Source organism: Scyliorhinus torazame, chromosome 9 (assembly GCF_047496885.1).
Source record: "Scyliorhinus torazame isolate Kashiwa2021f chromosome 9, sScyTor2.1, whole genome shotgun sequence".
In the NCBI taxonomy this organism is placed as follows: domain Eukaryota; kingdom Metazoa; phylum Chordata; class Chondrichthyes; order Carcharhiniformes; family Scyliorhinidae; genus Scyliorhinus; species Scyliorhinus torazame.
In genome coordinates this window covers 245,900,351-245,920,944 of record NC_092715.1, presented here as the reverse complement: position 1 = coordinate 245,920,944, position 20,594 = coordinate 245,900,351, and the positions used below count along the sequence as shown (strand labels likewise).

Here is a 20,594-nt window from a genome sequence, read left to right as displayed (position 1 = left end):
GCAGGGAGGTCATTGATGAAGCAGCTGAAGATACTTGGGCCTAGGGCAGTACCCGAAGGAATACCTGCAGTGATGTCTTGGAGCTGAGATGATTGACCTTCAACCACCACAACCATCTTCCTTTGCGACAAGCATGTCTCCAACCAGCAGAGAGTTTTCCCTCTGATTACCATTGACTCCAGTTTAGCTAGGGGTCCTTGATGCCATACTCGGTCAAATGTGCCTTGATGTCTAGGGCTGTCACTCTCACCTCAGCTCTTTTGTCCATGATCGAACCAACGCAGCAATGAGGAGCTGAGTGACCTGGAGAAACCCAAACTGAGCGTCCATGAGCAGGTTATTGCTGAGTAAGAGCCGCTTGATAGCACTGTTGATGACTCCTTCCAACACTTTGCTGATGATGGAGAGTAGAATGAGAGGACGGTAATTTGGGTTGGATTTTTCCTGTTTCTTGTGTACAGGACACACCTGGGCAATTTTCCACATTGCCGGGTAGATGCCAGTGTTGTAGCTGTACTGGAACAGCTTGGCTCGGGGTGCAGCAAGTTCTGGAGCACAAGTCTTCAGTACTACTGCCGGGATATTGTCAGGGCCCTTGGCCTTTGCAGTATCCAGTGCCTTCAGCCATTGCTTCGTATCAGGAGAAGTGAATCGTATTGACTGAAGACTGACATCTGTGATGCTGAGACCTCCGGAGGAGACCGAGATAGATCATCCACTTGGCACGTCTGCCTGAAGATTGTTGCGAATGCCTCAGTCTTGTCTTTTGCACATATGTGCTGGGCTCCTCCATCGTCGAGGATGGGGATATTTGTGGAGCCTCCTCCTCCAGTGAGTTGTTTAATAGTCCACTACCAAGCAGCACGGTGGCACAGTGGTTAGCACTGTTGCTTCATAGCTCCAGGGTCCCAGGTTCAATTCCCGGCTTGGGTCACTGTCTGTGCAGAGTTTGCACGTTCTCCCCGTGTGTGCGTGGGTTTCCTCCGGGTTCTCCGGTTTCCTCCCACAGTCCAAAGATGTGCAGGTTAGGTGGATTGGCCATGCTAAATTGCCTTAGTGTCCAAAAAGGTTAGGTGTGGTTACTGGGCTACTGGGATAGGGTGAAGGTGTGGGCTTAAGTAGGGTGCTCTTTCCAAGGGTCGGTGCAGACTCGATGGGCCGAATAGCCTCCTCTGCACTGTTGATTCTATGATTCACAGCTGGATGTGCCAGGACTGCAGAGCTCAGATCTGATACGTTGGTTGTGGAATCGCTTATCTCTGTCTATTACTTGCTGTTTATGCTGTTTGGCACACAAGTAGTCCTGTGTTGAAGTTTCACCAGGTTGACACCTCATTTTTCGGTATTCCTGGTGTTGCGCCTGGCATGCTCTCCTGCAGTCTTCATTGAACCAGGGTTGATCCCCTGGCATGGTGGTAATGGTAGAGTGGGGGATCTGCAGGGTCTTGGGGTTGCAGATTGTGGTTGAACACAATTTTGCTGCTGCTGATGGCCCACAGAGCCTCATGGATGCCCAGTCTTGAGTTGCTAGATCTGTTCGAAGTCTATCCCATTTTGGTAGTGCCACACAGCACGATGGAGGGCATCTTCAATGCGAAGACGGGACTTTGTCTCCACAAGGGCTGAACGGTGGTCACTTCTACCAATACCGTCATGGACAGAAGCATCTGCAGCAGGCAGATTGATGAGGACGAGATCAAGTATTTTTTTCCCTCTTGTTGGTTCACTCGCCACCTGCTGCAGTCCCAGTCTAGCAGCTATGTCCTTTAGGGCCCAGCTGCTAGGTCTGTGATGATACTACCAAGCCATTCTTCGTGATGGACATTGAAGTCCCCCAGTCAGAGCATATTCTGTCCCCTTGTCAACCTCAGTGCTTCCTCCAAGTGGTGTTCAACATGGAAGAATATTGATTCATCAGCTGATGGTGGACGGTACGTGGTAATCTGCAGGAGGTTTCCTTCTCCTTGTTTGACCTGGGGTCCAGAGTCGATGTTGAGGACTCCCAGGGCAACTCCCTCCTGACTGTATATCACTGCGCCACCGTCTCTGAGACGCCAATGAGACAGGACATACCCAGGAATGGTGATAGTGGTGTCTCGGACATTGTCTGAAAGGTACGATTCTGTGAATCTCAGAGGGCATATGAGTGTCAACCACATTTCTGTGGATCTGGAGTCACATGTAGGCCAGACCAGGTAGGATGGCAGATTTCCTTCCTTTTAGTGAACCAGATGGGTTTTCATAACAATCGACAATGGTTTCATTCGACTTTTAATTCCAGATATTTTACTGAGTTTAAATTCCGGCACGTGGAATGCTGGGATTCGAACCTGGGTCCCCAGATCATTACGGCGGGTCTCCAGATTACGCGTCCAGCGACAATACCACTAAGCCACCACGTCCCCAGTGACTACTATGTATGGGAAGTAACTAAAGGAATGTGCCAGCACCTGGGAAACATGGACATTCCGGGAAGGCGGAGATCCTGCTCAGTTTAATGCCTGGACATTATTTGAAATCTTCCTCCCTTTCAGGCCAGGAGGTTGACCAGAATCAGCATGTGATTCTGAATAAACTCTTGGATCAGGCCAGTTGCTGCCTACATTCAATTCTAGGAATTCCCGAGACATGGAAAACCTGGCCGCTTAGCGTTAAGATTCAAGTGGATGTTGAAGTAGCAAGAATGCTACCTGATTTAAATATGAAAAACACCGACTCACTTTTCCAGGGCAAGTAACACTGGCAGGCACGGGTTGGGTTTACCCTTCACATTTTTAACAAATTAACCCCGACCCTGTCCTGCCCATCGTGGGAAAGGGTTAGGGAAGGTGTGTGTGGGGAGTGGGGTGGGAGGGGGGAAGGTGTGTGGAGGGGGTTATAAATCGCTCCGGAGTCATTGTTCTCCATCACGTTGATTTTTTGGATGTCATTATGATGTGGTTCAGTTGATCACTGAGCCTGGCACACATTGACCATATTACCTCCATTATCTCTCATGAATATTCTGCACTTCTGTATGTGGTGACTGCTCCAAACAAACTGGAGTCCAAAGAATATAATGGGTTAGGTTGTAAAAGTAACAGAGTATGAAACTCCCTGATATCAAAGTAGGTAAACGTAGGATTAAATCACGTAGACGGGAAGATTTCTGGGTCATTCAGTTTGTGCTGAGTTGTCTAACCTGATGTGTTGGGTGTTCTGGATCACATACAGGTCACTTGAAGTAGTGCAACACTATTTTATTAAAAGGTTAACTATTTAAACATACTTGAACTGTGGGTAAATACGATACCAGCTTTAACTAAAGACCTTTGCCTTGTCCTAACCAGTTGATGCACTCAGCACATGGTGAATGTCTGTGTTGCAGGCTGTGAGCTCTGTGCTCCGAGCTGGCTGCTACTCGAATGAGCGGGAACTCTGATGCCCCCTGTCTGTATAGTGCGTGTGCTCTCACTGGTGATTGGCTGCGGTGTTGTGTATGTTGATTGGTCCCACTGTGTGCCCATCGGTGTGTGTCTGGACCAGGATATACTGGTGTATATGATGACATCCCCCCTTTTATATAAAAAATGTGCCTGCGTGACAATAAAGTGTGTGGTGAATGTTCCTGACTATGTGCGTGCGAAATATTTACAGGACTATGTACATAAAACTAAGCTATTTACATGGGAAGGTGCCTGCTGCAGAAAAACAGTGTGTCACACAAATAACGAGATGAACACTATATACAAACCACTTGAACGATTAAACGGAAGAACAGAACAGACCAGAGAGTCCATTAGTGCACAAAGTTCACAAATTAAGTCTCTGAGGTAGGCGACGAATTCTGGTTGATCGCCTCAAGGGTGGGTCAGGAGCCGCCGGCTGAGGAGCAGGCTGGACTGCGTCAGAGTGAGGAGGATGCAGCTTAACCGGAACCTCCGCATTGTCCAGGTCAGGGACAACAGGAGGGCGTGGCACTGGCGGAGGATCACGTAGCGAGCGTGGAACGAGACAAAGGGCACGTCGATTACGGCGCAGAATGGAGCCAGCTGGTAGACGAACCTGGAACGAGCGGGGAGCCACCTGCCGAAGAACCACAGCGGTTGCAGACCAGCCACCATCCGGAAGACGGATGCGGACGTTGTCATCTGGAGCCAGAGCAGGGAGATCAGCTGCACGGGCGTCATGAGCTGCCTTGTGCTGTGCACGAGACAGTTGCATTTGTTGAAGGACCGGAACGTGGCCGACGTCTGGGACGTGAATGGACGGCACCATCGTCCTCAGGGTGTGACCCATGAGCAGCTGGGCTGGCGACAGGCCAGTGGACAGTGGGGCCGAGCGATAGGTCAGCAGGGCGAGGTAGAAGTCGGATCCCGCATCGGGAGCCTTGCAGAGGAGCCGTTTGACTATGTGGACGCCCTTCTCCACTTTTTCCATTGGATTGGGGGTACAGGGGACTGGATGTCACATGCACAAAGTTGTACCTCCTGGCAAAGTTGGACCATTCCTGGCTTGCGAAGTAGGGGCTATTGTCCGACATCACAGTGAGTGGGATGCCGTGACGAGCAAAGGTGTCCTTACAGCCACGGATGACTGCAGACGATGTGATGTCGTGCAAACGTACCACCTCCTGGTAGTTTGAAAAATAGTCTACAATCAGAACATAGTTTCTGCCCAGCGCGTGGATCAGGTCGATGCCGACCTTGGACCAAGGGGACGTGACTAACTCATGGGGCTGTAGTGTATCCCGTGGTTGGCAGGCTGGAACTGCTGACAGGTGGGGCAGTTGAGGACAGTGTTGGCGATGTAGTCGTTGATGCCGGGCCAGTACACTGCCTCTCGGGCCCGTCGGCGGCACTTCTCTACGCCAAGATGGCCCTCGTGTAGCTGTTCCAAGACAAGCTGGCGCATGCTGTGCGGGATAACAATGCGGTCCAGCTTCAGGAGGACACAATCGACTACCGCCAGATCGTCTCTGACGTTGTAGAACTGCGGGCATTTGCCCTTGAGCCACCCGTCTCTTAGGTGGTGCATGACACGCTATAGCAGGGAGTCAGCCGCAGTCTCGCGGTGAATTTGGACGAGGCATTCATCCGTGACCGGTAGATTGGAGACCACGAAGGCCACATGGGCGTCAACCTGGCAGACGAATCCCGTTGGGTCACACGGGGTGTTGACTGACCTGGACAGAGCGTCGGCTCTGATCAGGTCTTTGCCCGGGGTGTATACGAGCTGGACGTTGTATCGCCGGAGTTTGAGCAGAATGCGCTGGAGGCGAGGCGTCATGTCGTTCAAGTCTTTTTGTATTTTATTGACCAGCCGGCGATGGTCGGTCTCGACGGTGAATTGGGGAAGGCCGTACACATAATCATGAAACTTGACGACACCGGTCAAAAGGCCCAGGCACTCCTTTTCTATCTGCGCCTAGCGCTGTTCTGTGGGGGTCATGGCGCATGAGGCATATGCAACGGGGGCCCATGATGAGGCCTCATCGTGTTGCAGGAGCGTTGCCCCAATGCCAGATTGGCTGGCATCAGTCGAAATTTTTGTCTCTTTCGCTGGATCAAAAAAGGCCAATACCGGGGCCGTGGTAAGTTTGGTTTTAAGTTCTCTCCATTCGCGCTCGTGGGCAGGAAGCCATTGGAAGTCTGTCATCTTCCTGACAAGGTTCCTGAGAGCTGTGGTATGAGAGGCGAGGTTAGGGATGAACTTCCCTAGGACGTTGACCATGCCCATAAATCGGAGGACCGCCTTCTTGTCCTCTGGCGTTTTCATGGCTGTAATAGCAGCCACCTTGTCCGCATCCGGCCGCACACCCATCTGGGAGATGTGGTCCCCGAGGAACTTGAGTTCCGCCTGGCTGAAGGAGCATTTGGCTCTGTTGAGGCGTAGGCCCTGCTCCCGTATGCGTTTGAACACGCGCTGAAGTCGACTGATATGCTCCTGCGGGGTGGTGGACCAAATGATTATGTCGTCGACATAGACGCGAACGCCTTCAATGCCTTCCATCATTTGTTCCATGACCCTGTGGAACACTTCTGATGCCGATATGATCCCAAACGGCATCCTGTTGTAACAATATCTGCCAAAAGGGTTGTTAAAGGTACACAGTTTCCTGCTGGATCTGTCTAGTTGAATTTGCCAGAATCCTTTCGAGGCATAAAGTTTGGTGAAGAGCTTGGCGCGAGCCATCTCGCATGTGATCTCTTCGCGCTTGGAGATTGGTTAATGCTCCCTCATTATGTTGTGATTCAGATCCTTTGGATCAATGCAGATTCTGAGCTCGCCGGAAGACTTTTTTACGCACACCATGGAACTGACCCAGTCGGTTGGTTCCGTAACTCTGGAGATCACTCCTTGGTCTTGGAGGTCCTGCAGCTGCTGCTTGAGGCGGTCCTTGAGGGGTGCTGGGATTCTGCGAGGTGCATGTACCACAGACGTGACGTTCTGTTTGAGTAGGATCTTGTAAGTACATGGGAGCGTGCCCATGCCTTCGAAGACGTCACGGTGCTGGTCGATGATGGCGTTGAGTTGCGCCCTGAAGTCAGCATCCTGGAAGGCAGACGTATCATCAGGAGAGAGAGAGTAAACTCTTTGAACGAGGTTTAGCAGTTTGCACGCCTGTGCGCCAAGCAGAGAGTCCTTCGAGGAGCCCATGATCTCGAAAGGAAGGATGGCTTTTCGTGACTTGTGCGTCGCTTCGAGTTGGCATGAGCCGCTAGCAGGAATGATGTTGCCATTGTAGTCCAATAGCTGGCAAGCCAATGGAAGAATGGTTGGTTTGACACGAAGGCTTTGGAAAACAGACCACGCCATGAGATTGGCGGAGGCACCAGTGTCCAGGCGGAACCGTACTTGGGACCGGTTGACCGTCAGGGTGGCACACCACTCATCGTCTGGATCAATGCTGTACACCGACAGCGGCTGGTGTCTTTGCTTCGGGGGCAGCCTGTTTTTCGTTACAACTCCGACTCGAAAAGGCGCCTTCGGGTCCTCGGTGTCACTGCTGTGTGGGAGGTCCGCATCGGACTCGGTGACCGTGGGTTGAATTGCCCGAACATTCCTGCGAGGCTGGCTGAAGCGATATGAATTGGAAGGCTGAGCTGCTCGACAGCAGGCAGCATAGTGGCCAAGTCTTCCACATCGTAGGCATTGCCGTGATTTTGCGGGGCATTGCTGCTTTTAATGGGCGGAGCCACAGTTGCCGCACGTCGTGATGTCAGCACGTTCGCTGCGCCACCGCGCATGAGCGGTGCGGTCATGCGTGGTGCGCGCCTGCGCATTACATTCCTCCATGTCGCCGTCCCCTTGTTTGGTGCGTACAAGCGCAGGAGTCCGCGAAAAGCACGCAAAATGGCCGCCCTAATCCAGGCTGAGGCCCTGGAGGTGCTCAATCACTTGGACCCATTCCGCCTCGTGGGGACCTTGCTGCGCCGTTTCAGCGAATGTATATGGGAGTACCGACTGGTGGCATTTTCATGTAGGACACAGGTCACGATGGCAGTCGCTAGGGTGAGTTGCTTTACTTTGAGGAGCTGCTGACATAGGGGGTCCGACAGAACACCGAAAACGATCTGGTCGCATATCATGGAGTCGGAGGTGGGCCCGTAGCTGCAAGATTGCGCAAAGATGCAGAGGTGCATTAGAAAGGATTGGAAAGGTTCGTCCTTACCCTGTAAACGCTGCTGGAACACGTAGCGTTTGAAACTTTCATTCACCTCTACGCTGCAGTGAGTGTCAAATTTGAGGAGAACCGTCTTGAACTTCGTCTTGTCTTCGTCATCTGCAAAGGTGAGAGTTGAAAATGTGGATGGCATGGTCCCCGGCCGTGGAGAGGAGAAGAGCAATCTTTCTGGTGTCCGAGGCGCCCTCCCTGTCCGTGGCTTCGAGGTTGAGCTGGAAGCGCTGTTTGAAAATCTTCCAGTTGGCCCCGAGGTTGCCGGCGATGCGGAGCGGCGGCAGCGGGCTGATGTTGTCCATGTCGCAGGGTGACGGAATGCTGGCGGAAGGCAGATCACTTGCAGGTAGGTCTAAGAAGTGCTATTATCCCACCACTCCTGCTATCATGATGTGTTGGGTGTTCTGGATCACATACAGGTCACCAACACTTGAAGTAGTGCAACACTATTTTATTCAAAGGTTAACTATTTAAACATACTTGAACTGTGGGTAAATACGATACTAGCTTTAACTAAAGACCTTTGCCTTGTCCTAACCAGTCGATGCACTCAGCACATGGTGAATGTCTGTGTTGCAGGCTGTGAGCTCTGTGCTCCTAGCTAGCTGCAGCTCGAATGAGCGGGAACTCTGATGCCCCCTGTCTTTATAGTGCGTGTGCTCTCACTGGTGATTGGCTGCGGTTTTGTGTATGTTGTTTGGTCCCACTGTGTGCCCATCAGTGTGTGTCTACACCATGATATACTGGTGTATACTATGACATAACCCAGCTAGTTACTGGCTGGCAGCTAAATAGAGAGAGACTTTGGGGTGCTCCGTTACAGAGGGATCTGGGGGTCCTTGTTCATGAGTCACAGAAAACTAGCATGGATATACAATAGATAATTTAAAAAGCAAATGGAATGTTGGCATTTATAGCGAAAGGAATAGAGTATCCAGGTAAGGAAATGATGTTACAGCTATACAAGGCACTGGTGAGACCACACCTGGTATATTGCGCACAGCTTAGGTCCCCCGATTTGAGGAACGATGCAGTGGCATTGGAGGCAGTTTAGAGGAGGTGCTCTAGATTGATTCCAGAGATGAGGGGTTTGTTGCATGAAGAGAGATTGAACAGTTTAAGCTGATACTCTCTGATGGGTAGCACTGTTGCTTCACAGCTCCTGGGTCCCGGGTTTGATTCCCGGCTTGGGTCACTGTCTGTGTGGAGTCTGCACGTTCTCCCCTTGTCTGCGTGGGTTTCCTCCGGGTGCTCCGGTTTCCGCCCACAGGTCCCGAAAGAGATGCTGTCAGATAATTTGGACATTCTGTATTCTCCCTCTGTGTACCCAAACAGGCGCTGGAATGTGGCGACAACTTTATTGCAGTGTTAATGTAAGCCTACTTGTGACAATAAAGATTATTATTAGTAGAGTTTAGAAGAATGAGGGAAGATCAAATTAGGGTATATAAGATGGTAAACGGTGGATAAAGTCGACGTGGAATGGATGCTTCCTCTGGTGGGGCATTCTAGAACGAGAGGTGATAGTTTTAGCATAAAAGGGAGCAAATGTAAAATGGAAGTAAGGAGAAAATACTTCTCCCAAAGGGTTGTGAATCTGTGGAATTCGCAACCCAGAGTGTGTTGGATGCTGGGACAGTGAGTAAATTTAAGGAGCTGTTAGACAGATTTTTAATTGGTAATGGGTTGAAAGGTTATGGGGAATGGGAAGGACGGTGGAGTTGAGGCCAGGATGAGATCAGCCGTGATCGAATGGCGGAGCAGATTCGATGGCTGAATGGTCTAATACTGCTCCTATATCTTATGAGCTTAGAAAATACAGCAGTAAGATCCTCTCCCTGTTATAAGTTGCTGACGCATTGGACAGAATCTTGTTGAGTTATTGGGGGTCTTACCTGCCAGCTGGAGGGCCACAGAGAGAGAGAGAGAGAGACCCACACTGTCTATTTTCTGGATGGTCCACTGAACCACTGAACTACAAGTCAATCGGGCAATGTTGAGACCAGTCGCGGGTATTCACCTGAAATCAAGACCCGGGAGAGTGTAAGTCGCACCGACAGAGTGTTGTCGGCTAATCAGAGCCTTAGCAGCGCCACTGGCTTAGCTGTGACTGCTGGCAGAAGGACAGACACTGAACTTCCAGGATCATGCAGCAACCCAGGCCATACGTAAGTAATGTGGGAGGTAGGGAGGGTGGAGTTCACAAGGTGGGGGTCGCAGGGAGAGGGGTGAAAGCAGGTGAGCAAAAAAGGACAGGGGTTGGCACTCGGTGGCATGCCCCCATCCTTCCCGATACCCAGTCTCTCATTCAGGCTCTGAGTGCCTTTGATTGAGGAGGCCGCTGCCCCCCCCCCCCTCAAAAAAAACACCCAAGGCCAGAAGCAGCCCACACAATTTTATTTAGTACTTAAAACGCGAATGTCGGGTTATCTGTTGTGCACATCGCATGACGACAGGCCCACCTGCAGCTGGGTCAATACCAGCGGCAATGGAATGAGGCTATTAACTGGTCATTAATTGGCACTTGAGCACCTCCATTGGTGGCAGGGTTGAACATGGAACAACATGTTAAAATAGAACATCAGTAAAAACTGAAACAACGGGCAGCACTGCTGCCTCACGGTGCCGAGATCCCAGGTTCGATCCCGGCTGTGGGTCACTGTCTGTGTGGAGTTTGCACATTCTCCCCATGTCTGCGTGGGTTTCGCCCCCACAACCCAAAGATGTGCAGGTGGATTGGCCACGCTAAATTGCCCCTTAATTGGGAAAAAATGAACTGGGTCGTCTAAATTAAAAAGAAAACTGGGAAACAAGAATATTGGTCTGAACTGTTTTTTCTTTCTGGCTGCCTCCCCAAAGCAAAGCAATAGACAGGATCACGCTGATCCAGCGAACAGCACCCGCTTTGTGGGGGTGGTGGCTTGAATCAGCTGATTTGAATATTAAACCATGGGAAACACAAATGTAAGTGGTTTTAGGCGCAGCTCGCTTATAATTCCTCGATCTTCTGCCCTGACTCAGCCGATACCAGCCTGATGGAGCTGATGCTGTTCGTGGAAGCTCGACACCCTCGTGTCTGTGCCTCCTGATACTCTCCAGGAAAATGAGCATTCGCAGATCATCAGAATATTCGTGACGCCGTCATGATTTTTCCATCTATTTCTAACCCGACATTAGTGTTTTAAGTACTAAATAGTCGCAAAATTTAAAAATGTAGACCCAAATTGCAGCGTGAAACTTTGGTTGTTACAAAGTTGGGGTCACCAGCTGAGGTCTGAATCTATCCTGCTCAGCACTTGACTCATTGAAAAATGCTCAGAATTCAGGTCGCTATTTCTCGTTGTTCCTGATACAAACCCTTTGGAAAGCCCTGTGCAGGTGTCTTGCATTGGAGCGCCCTCAGGAACAGATAGAGGCACACTGCTGAAACCAACTGACAAAGGTGCTGCAAAATAACACCTGTGCAGTCACGCAGACTGTGAAGAAATGGAACCTATGGGAAAGGGAGAATATTGTCCAGTTCACAATTGTCCTTGATATGTGACCTCCGTTACACCGGCTTGGATTTACGTCTGTTGGGACTTCACATTGGACAACACACTGCGGAGACACAAAATTGGAAGTCAAGACTGTCTGTTCGGTTGGGCGGGGTGGTCCGGTCAGGTTGTGAGGGTTTGGATTGGGCTTGAGGGGGGTTTGGTCATCGGGGTCGCATCACGTCAGGTCGAGGGGTTGAGCTTGGTCTGGTTGGGGGGGGGGGGATTGAGTTCAGTCAGGTCACGTGGGGTTCAGCCGGGTCAGGTTGGAGGCGATTGAGTCCAGTCAGGTCGGGGGGGGGGGGGGGGGGGGCGGTTTGAGCCGGGTTAGGTTGGGCGGGTTGTGTCGGGTCAAGTCAGGGGGGTTGAGCTGCGGTCAGGTTGGGTGGGTTGAGTCCAGTCAGGTCAGGAGGGTTGGCATGATGGGGGTTGGGTTAGGTGGGAGAAGTTGGATTGGTTCAAGGGGGATCCATTCAGGTGGGTTGGGTTGATGGGGGAATAGGTTCGGGTCGAGGTGGTGTCCAGGGAGTTCAGGTTGGATGTGGTGGAGTTGGACATCGGTGGTGGAGTCGATTGGGTCGTGGGGCAGGGGAATCCCATGGAGGATGCCGGGGAGTTGAATTTAGCGCTTCTGGACAATTGTCAGGTAAAGCCTTACCTAGGTAAATTCCAAGAGGGATTTCCCAGCATATCTTTGGGGTACCCCCCTCCCCCACAAATCCAATACGGAAGAACCAAGAAGTTACATGCCATGATATTCTTAATAGATAATAACAAATAGTCACAACAGAAGCATGGGTTTGTGGATCTGCTTCATAATTTTGTAGTGTATTCTGTAACCATGGCCCGCTCAAGTGAAGTTCCCATGGAGACACAAGGGGCGGGATTCTCCCCTACTCGGCGGGGCGGGGGGTCCTGGCGGGATGGAGTGGCGTGAACCACTCCGGCGTCGACCTGCCCCAAAGGTGCTGATTTCTCCACACTTTTAGGGGCCAAGCCCTCACCTTTAGGGGCTAGGCCCACGCCGGAGTGGTTGTCGTCCCGCCGGCTGGCGTGGAAGGCCTTTGGCGACTGCTGACGTCATCCCCACGCATCCACCTACACGTTGGCCATCGCGGAGACCTACACGGCCGATGCGTAGTAAAAGAGTGCCCCCACGGCACAGGCCCGTCTACGGATCGGTGGGCCCCGATCGCGGGCCAGGCCACCGTGGGGCCAACCCCCAGGGCCAGATTGCCCCGCACCCCCCCCAGGACCCCGGAGCCCACCCGCGCTGGCAGTCCTGCCAGTAAGGTTTAATTCCCGCCGGCAGGACTGGCATGACAGCAGCGGGATTCTCGCCAAAGTCCCATCGTGGGCCGGAGAATCGCCAGGGGGCGGCGTAAATCCAGACCCAGCCGGCCGCCAAATTCTCATGCACCAAATATTTGGCGGGGACGGGAATCGCGGCGCGTCGGTCGGCGGGCCCCCCCCCCCCGGCGATTCTCCGGCCCGCGATGGGCCGAAGTCCCGCTGCTGTCATGCCAGTCCCGCCAGCGTGAATCAAACCAGCTACCTTAAAGGCGGGACTGGCGGCGCGGGCGGGCTCCGGGGTCCTGGGGGGCGATCTGGCCCCAGAGGGTGCCCCCACGGTTGCCAGGCCCGCGATCGGGGCCCACCGATCCGCGGGTGGGCCTGTGCCGTGGGGGCACTCTTTTCCTTCCGCCTCGGCCATAGCCTCCGCGATGGCCGATGCGGAAGTGACACCCCTCCCTGCGCATGTACTGGGATGACGTCACTAGCCGCTGACGCTCCCGCGCATGCGCGGACTTCCGCCGGCCGGCGCAGTCCCTTCGGCCCCGGCTGGCGTGGAGCCAAAGGCCTTTCCCACCGGCGCGCCAACCACTCCGGCGCAGGCCTAGCCCCTCAAGGTGAGGGCTTGGCCCCAAAAGTGCGGATCTCCGCACCTTTGGGGTGGCCCGACGCCGGAGTGGTTCCCGCCACTCCATCCCGCCGGGACCCCCCCGCCCCGCCGGGGAGGGGAGAATCCTGGCCAAGATCTCCGAATTCATCCTCTGGGGTAGAGAAACAGAAATACTGAGATTATTTTTAATTGTTTTGGTCAATCTACAAATCCTGACTAAAAACATTCACTTCAACAATCACAAGAATGGGCGAACACTGACAGATGTGTTTGCTCACTTTGTGAGATGTAACAAAGGGTTGGATTTTCTGGCCTCCTCCAGCATATTTGAAGGTGGGGGGAGGCTCAGAAAATAAAATGGATGGCCTTCTCACCACCTTCCTGCCCAGCCCCAAACTGTCACCCGTACTGTGCTGGATGGGGAAGGTGCAGGAGCTCTTGGCTCCTTGGGCCTATTTGAGCATTTGAAATGGCTAAGCGGCTATGCGGCTATTTAATGACTTCATGTTGCTTCCGTCACTATTTAATGTGTGGCAGAAGAAGGCAAAGGCAAGGTGGACAACCCGACACCTTCCACTGCAGAGAATACTGTCGAGCACCAAGGGGGAGAACGTCATTTGGGAGGGCACCTTGTACACATTGAAGGCACTCCACACCCATTTAACGTTTCCATCTAAATGCCAGCCTCCCCAGCCAACCGCCACCCCCCCCCCCCCCCCCCCCAACACACACGCCCATACGCTAGGCAGGCCTATCCAAAATCCTAGACTTCCAAGAGAGAAGAGAACTGAAGTGTTCGGCACTCTGCTACACAGACGAGCCAACACGGTTGCGAATGGTACAACGCAGTTTTATTTCAAACATCTATTTACACTGGTAAACTGTTTACTGAGGTTCGATCATGACCCTTGATTCTGTGCACCTATTCCTAATTCTATCGTGTAGTGGCACTCAGCACATGGTGGATGTCTGAGTGGCTTGCTATGAGCTCTGTGCCCTGAGCTGTCTCCTGCTCGAGTGCCCAGGAAGTGTTGTGTTCCCTATTTTGTACTGTGTATGCTCTTGCCTGTGATTGGCTGTCGTGTTGTGTGTGTTGATTGGTCCGTTGATCTGTCCATCAGTATGTATGTGCTATGATGTTTACCTGAATATCATGACAAGATCAACAGAGGGCAGGTGACTAGAGGTGGCCCTCTGGCCATCCCCATGCTGACTGCTACAGAGGTGGAGTTACTGGAGTTAAAATGAGTTGAGGACTATCTGAACATTGGAGATGGCGAGATGGGACCCCCTCTGCTACCTGTGACAGAACGAAATATCACACAATGACATGGTATATAAAATTGACTCACATTGACCGATGTCAATGAACACAAATGTATGAAGACATAGATGTTAATGATTTTAGCACCTTCTTGACTTGACAGTTCTAGTGTATGCCATGTCAAATGTGTTACTGAAATCCAGGTGGACAATATCCACAGCATTACCCTTGTCAATCACCCTTGATACTTCCTCAAAAAATTCTATTAAGGTAGTAAGACACGATCTTCTCCAAAGAGAAACACATTGACTATTCCTGAGGGAGGAGATTGCAGGGGCCTTGATCCAAATTGTAAATTCTTCTCTGGCCAGAGAACTGGAGAACCGCAAATGTGGTCCCACTATTTAAGAAAGGCTGTCTGGTTAAGCCAGGGAACTACAGGCCAGGGAGTCTCATGACAGTGTTGGGGAAACTAATGGAGAAAATTATTTGGAGAGACTAGGGGGATTCTCCAAAAATGGGTCTAAGTGTTGACGTCGTCGTAAACGCCGGAGCGTTTTACGACGTCGTCATCTGGCCCCTAGGAGCAGCGATGCTGCACTGCACAGGGGGCCAGCACGGCACTGGAGTGCTTCACGCAGCTCCAGCTGCCAATACGGGCCCCTGAACGGCCGGCGCGGGTCCACGCATGTGTGCCATGGCCGGTGCAAGTTTGCGTATGCGCGTGGGTTGCCTTCTCCACGCCAGCCCCTGGGCAACATGGTGGAGCCCTACATAGGCACGGCGCGGAGGTACATAGGGTCCCCCCAGGATAAGCCTGTCCGCCGATCGGTAGGCCCCGACCGTGGACCTGGCCACCATGGAGGCCCCCCTCCCGGAGTCGGATCCCCCCTCCCCCACACCAGGACGGCTCCTGCAGCATAAACGGCGAGGTCCCGCTGGTTAGGACCACACGCGAACAATGTCGGCGGGGCTCGGCCGAACTCGGCGGTCGTTCGGCATGTCAAGTGCAGAGAATCGGCGGGGGGCCGCGTCGAGCGGCCACCGACCGACGCCGCGTCGACTGTGCCGGCGCCGTTGGTGCCGATTCTCCGGTCGCCGGATTATCGGTAGACCGGCGTCGGAGCGGCGCCGCGTGATTCACGCGCCCGCCCCCCCCCCCCCCCCCCCCGCCGATTCTCCAACCTGGCGCGGGGTTATAGAATCCCGCCCAAGGTTCTTGGTGAGACTTGGAGAGTCGGCTTTCGATCAGGAATAGTCAGCATAGCTTTGTCAAGGGTGCTGTCATGCCTAACATATTTGATTGAAGTTCTTGAGCACGTGACTAAAATGTGTAGATGAGGGTCGTGCAGTTTAATACATGGATTTCAGCAAAGCATTCGACAAGGTCCTTCATGGGAGACTTATAAGAAGGCAAATGCACATGGGGTACAGGGGAACTTGATAAAGTGGATTCAGAGCTGGCTGAGCTGTAGGAAACAGACGGTGATGACAACGGCTGCTTTAGTGACTGGAACCCAATGCCCAGTGGCTGACCACAGGGATCTGTGCTGGGTCCCCTATTATTCGTCATTTATATGAATAACTATGTGGGGGTAGGATCAGTAATTTTGTGGATGACACAAAGATGGTTGGGTGGTTAACAGTGAGAATGACAGTCTTAGGTTACAGGAAGATACAGACGGCATGGTCAAATGGGCTGAAAAGTGGCAGATGGAATTTAACCCTGAAAAGTGTGAGGGGTTACACTTTGGAAGGAGCAATTTGACAAGGAAACATCAATGAATGGCACCACACTGGAATATCCTGAGGTACAAAGAGACCTTGGCATATTTGTAAATTGATCTCTGAAGGCAGAAGGGCATGGTATCATAGATTATCATAGAATTTACAGTGCAGAAGGAGGCCATTTGGCCCATCGAGTCTGCACCAGCTCTTGGAAAGAGCCCCCTACCCAAGGTCAACACCTCCACCCTATCCCCATAACCCAGCAACCCCACCCAACACCAAGGGCAATTTTGGACACTAAGGGCAATTTATCATGGCCAATCCACCTAACCTGCACATCTTTGGACTGTGGGAGGAAACCGGAGCACCCGGAGGAAACCCACGCACACACGGGGAGGATGTGCAGACTCCGCACAGACAGTGACCCAAGCCGGAGTCGAACCTGGGACCCTGGAGCTGTGAAGCAATTGTGCTATCCACAATGCTACCGTGCTGCCCTCCCACAATGCTACCGTGCTGGTGGTGGAAAAATAGGGTGGTGAAAAAGGCACTTACCTTTATTAATCGTGGCATAGATTACAAAAGCAAGGAAGTCATGACGGAGTTGTATCGAACATTGGTGAGGCCACAGCTGGAGTACTGTGTACAGTTCTGGTCACCACATTATAAGAAGGATATGGTTGCACTGGAGAGGGTGCAGAGAAGATTCACCAGGATGTTGCCTGGGATGGAACATTTTAGTTATGAAGAGAGGTTGGATAGGCTTGGGTTGTTTTCGCTGGAGCCGAGAAGACTGGGGGGGCGACCTGATCGAGGTGTACAAGATCATGAGGGGCATGGACAGGTGGACAGGGAAAAGCCGTTCCCCTTAGTTGAAGGGGCGGTTACGAGGGAGACACAAGTTCAAGTTGAGGGGCAAGAGGTTTAGTGGGATTTGAGGAAAACCTTTTTACTCAGAGGCTGGTGACGGTCTGGAACGCACTGCACTGCCTGGGAGGGCGGTAGAGGCGGGTAGCCTCACATCCTTTAAAAAGTACCTGGATGAGCACTTGCCATGTCTTGGCATTCGAGCTATGGGCCAAATGCTGACAAATTGGATTAGGATTGGCAGATCAGCTGCCTTTCATGCGGCGGTGCAAAGTCGATCGGCTGAAGAGCCTTTTCTGCACTGTATCTTTTGGTGATTCCGTGAATTGTTTGCAATAATTAGCCGCCACCATCTTCAAGGATGCCACTCCCTCCTCTCTCATTCTGCTTATTGTATCTAATATTTCACACTTGTCCTCTGTAACTAGAATATCCGAATCATCCCTTTCCTTAGTGAAGACATCAATAAAGTATTCATTAGGAATCCTGCCCACATCTTCTGAGCCAACCCACAAGTTACCAAATTATTCTCTTGCTCTGAATATGTTTATAACACATCTTCGGATTTTCATTGATTTTACCTGCCAACATTTTTTTGTATCCTTGTTTTACTTTCCTAATTTCTATTTTTACCTCATCCCTGTCCTTTCTGTAATCCTCTCGGCTTTCTACAGTATCCAGTCTTTTGTGACTGGCATGAGCTTTGTTTTTCTGCTTTCTCTTGCCCTGCATGCTTCTGGATAACCAAGGTGCCTCTGGATTTGGCAGAACCACCCTTTTTCTTTGTTTGAACATGTCCACATCACTCCCATAGAATTGCACATTTGAATGTCTCTCCCTGCATCGACACTGTTTTTCCTTCTAACTCTTGTATCCAGTCCACTCTCGCCAGCTCATCTCCCAGCTTAGTAAAATTTGTCTTGCCCCAATTTAGAACCTTTACTCCTGTTCTATCTTAGTCCCTTTCCCTTAATGATGCTAAATCTAACCATATTATGATCACGATTTCCAAAATGGTTCCCAGCTGCTACTCTTCATTCTTCATCCACTTGCCTCATTTCCTGAGGTTCGGATTTTCCAGATCTCTCCAAACCAATCACGGAGGGTTTTTCAGCAGCAGGGGCTGCTTGCCGTTGACTGCTGGCGGGATCTACTTGGCCCGCCAAAGGCAATGGCCATTTGTGTTGCTCGCGACCATGCTGTCGGTGAGTCTGGAAGATCTTGCTTGTTATGTGCTGGCTAAAGTACTCTAGAATGCAGTTTAAGAACTTTGCGCCCTCTGCACCCTTCATGCTGTTTGTATCTGGGTAGTTGAAGTCCCCATTGATCACTGCCCTATTGTTTTTTTCACTCAGAATTCTGTCCAAATATTTGCTCTTCTAACTCCCTTCCACAATTTGTGGGTCTATAGAACAGCCTAAGTAATGTGGCTGCCCCTATATTATTTCTGATCTCAACCCATACGGCCTAATTTGATGCTTCATTCAGTATATCGTCCCTCCTCACAGCTGTAATTGATTCCTTGGCCAAGGATGCTACACCTCCAGTCATTTCTATCCCCCTCCCTATCCTGCCTAAAAGCTCTATATCCAGGGATCTTACCGGGATCTGCATCAAATGTACTGTCACAAGACTACAGACCAGGTGCCGGAAAATTGGATTAAAATGAACGACTAGTTTATTTTTTCTCTTTTTTGGCCAGCGGGGAAATGATGGACTGAATGGCCTTTTACTGCACCATTACCTTTTAATGGTTCTATGCTGTTACTGGTCATCCTGTCGCTCATTGGAGGCCAAAGATAAATTTCCATAGGTGGCTCCCATACTGAGCTGAACATTGAGAGCTGGGAAGTGTCGATTTACAAGAAACCCAACAAACTCCAAAGGAGGGGAAATTATTTCAAAAGCAGTGAAAGTAAACAATCGGAACAAATCCTGTGAGCAAAACTCACAGGACGCCGGTTGCTCTCAGCACTTAAGTGAATCCTTGCCTGTCGTTCGTTAAGTTTCTGCAAATCCCACTGTTCTCATTCACTCATGCCGAGTGTTGTGTATGTTATACCTTTGAGTTTCCCCTGAACAGTGCAGAGGTGACATTAGTTTTGAAGTGTGCTGGGACTTTATTTATAGAGTTTTACACAAAGGTTTAAAATGTCTGCACTGAGCTTCTAGTCACTTTCAACCCTTCCAATGCTGTCCACTTACATATCTCTGAGGCCACACCCAGGATTAAACAATCAAGCACAGTGAGCATCAATAGTAAACAGACACACATGCTCAAACAAAGAATAATGGACCACTACACTGAGGTTTACGGTGGGAATCAGCAAGTTGGTGCCAGCTCCATGATGTACCATCCCTTTCATCACTTTTAACCTGTTTGTTAACCCGTTCAATTTTCCAAGTTAAAATTCCACCACCACCCCCCTACAGGTAGTGATTGAGCTGCAAAGTGTCCCCAGCATTTTCTGTTTCCATGTCAGGTTCAAAGTAGTGTGTCTAAACAGTCACAGAAAGGACAGGGACATCAGCCTTTACTGAGGTAGAGAGTTGCAGTATGCGGTTGGGACAATGGTAAAGAACATAAATCAATCACAGTAATCCTTTGCTGTTGACCAGTGGAGTTTTTTCTCTCTTCCAGATCCTTTCCAGGCCTCGGGCGATAATGACATCCCCAAGGAGACAAAGAAAAAGAAGGTTCAGGTGGTTAATGCGAATGGAAGGCAGCAACGCGCAGTGGCACACCACAAGCAACGGAGAGAGTACGATGATGCCAACCCCTATGAGCCAATGCCAGATTATTCCTCCGAGTATGTCCCCGAGGCTAAGGGAGACAGCAAGATGATGACTACTGTCCCAAAAATTGACGTCCAAACGAAATTAATCGAAGGCCCACTTTCAAAGAAATGCTGCAAAACGGGCTGCACTACAAACGCTATGCGCCAACTGTGCTGAACATGGAATGATCTTGAGTGCATCTCTGTGCTTAGAAACTATTCTATACCCAGTCAGTCAGAATCAGTCAGACTTTAATCTATAAGGGTATGTACTAGGAATTCCTGAACACTCGTTCATCGTTTTGGAAATCATCGGCTGGAAAATCCTGCAGTTTGATGATCTCTGCCTCCCCAAATTCCGACAATGGGCAGTGGCAGGGAATGCTCTGTGCTGGGGGTGCATGTTCAGCAAATGTACTCGATAGTAATGATCTCTGTCAAGGACTTGTCTTGTAGTTGTAAAATTACTGGAGAAATTGCAACACAAGTTGTTTTAGTATCTTTTCATTTTCTTATCAAAAGTGAAATGACTTCATGTAGCCTGTTTTCTTGAGAATGTCTGGAAACCCACAATGTCTAACATCATCTGTAAAGACTCGGGGATTAAAAATTGAGATGTATACAATAAATCACAATTTGCAGTGCGTTTAAAGTAGGGGGGGGGGGAATCACAATATGTTTTACAGGGAAGTGGGTTTTAAGCCAAAGAGCAGTTGTCGATGAGGGATGATTAAAAACCCAGCCAAAAAGTATGCTTCAAGTTGGTTCCAAATGGAGGAGAGTAAACTGGTGGCAGAAGATTTTGGGAAAGAATTCCTGATGTGCGGTTTTGGCAGCTGCAATCACAGCCTTTAAGAGG

At 50.8% G+C, this 20,594-nt stretch overlaps 1 protein-coding gene across 7 annotated transcripts in view; it reads left to right on the top strand.

Annotated features, from left to right (window-relative positions):
• The window catches only part of LOC140429789 (uncharacterized), a 58,049-nt gene extending 37,685 nt beyond the window's left edge, over positions 1-20,364 (top strand). For all 7 annotated transcript variants that reach the window (XR_011949200.1, XR_011949199.1, XR_011949201.1 and 4 more), the window contains one exon: positions 19,600-20,364. Coding sequence is in view for 2 of the 7 variants with exons in the window: in XM_072517235.1 (XP_072373336.1) it covers positions 19,600-19,913 (314 nt within the window). In the remaining 5 variants the exon portion in view is untranslated. The remainder of the gene's footprint in view (positions 1-19,599) is intronic.
• The last annotated feature ends 230 nt before the right edge of the window (positions 20,365-20,594 follow it).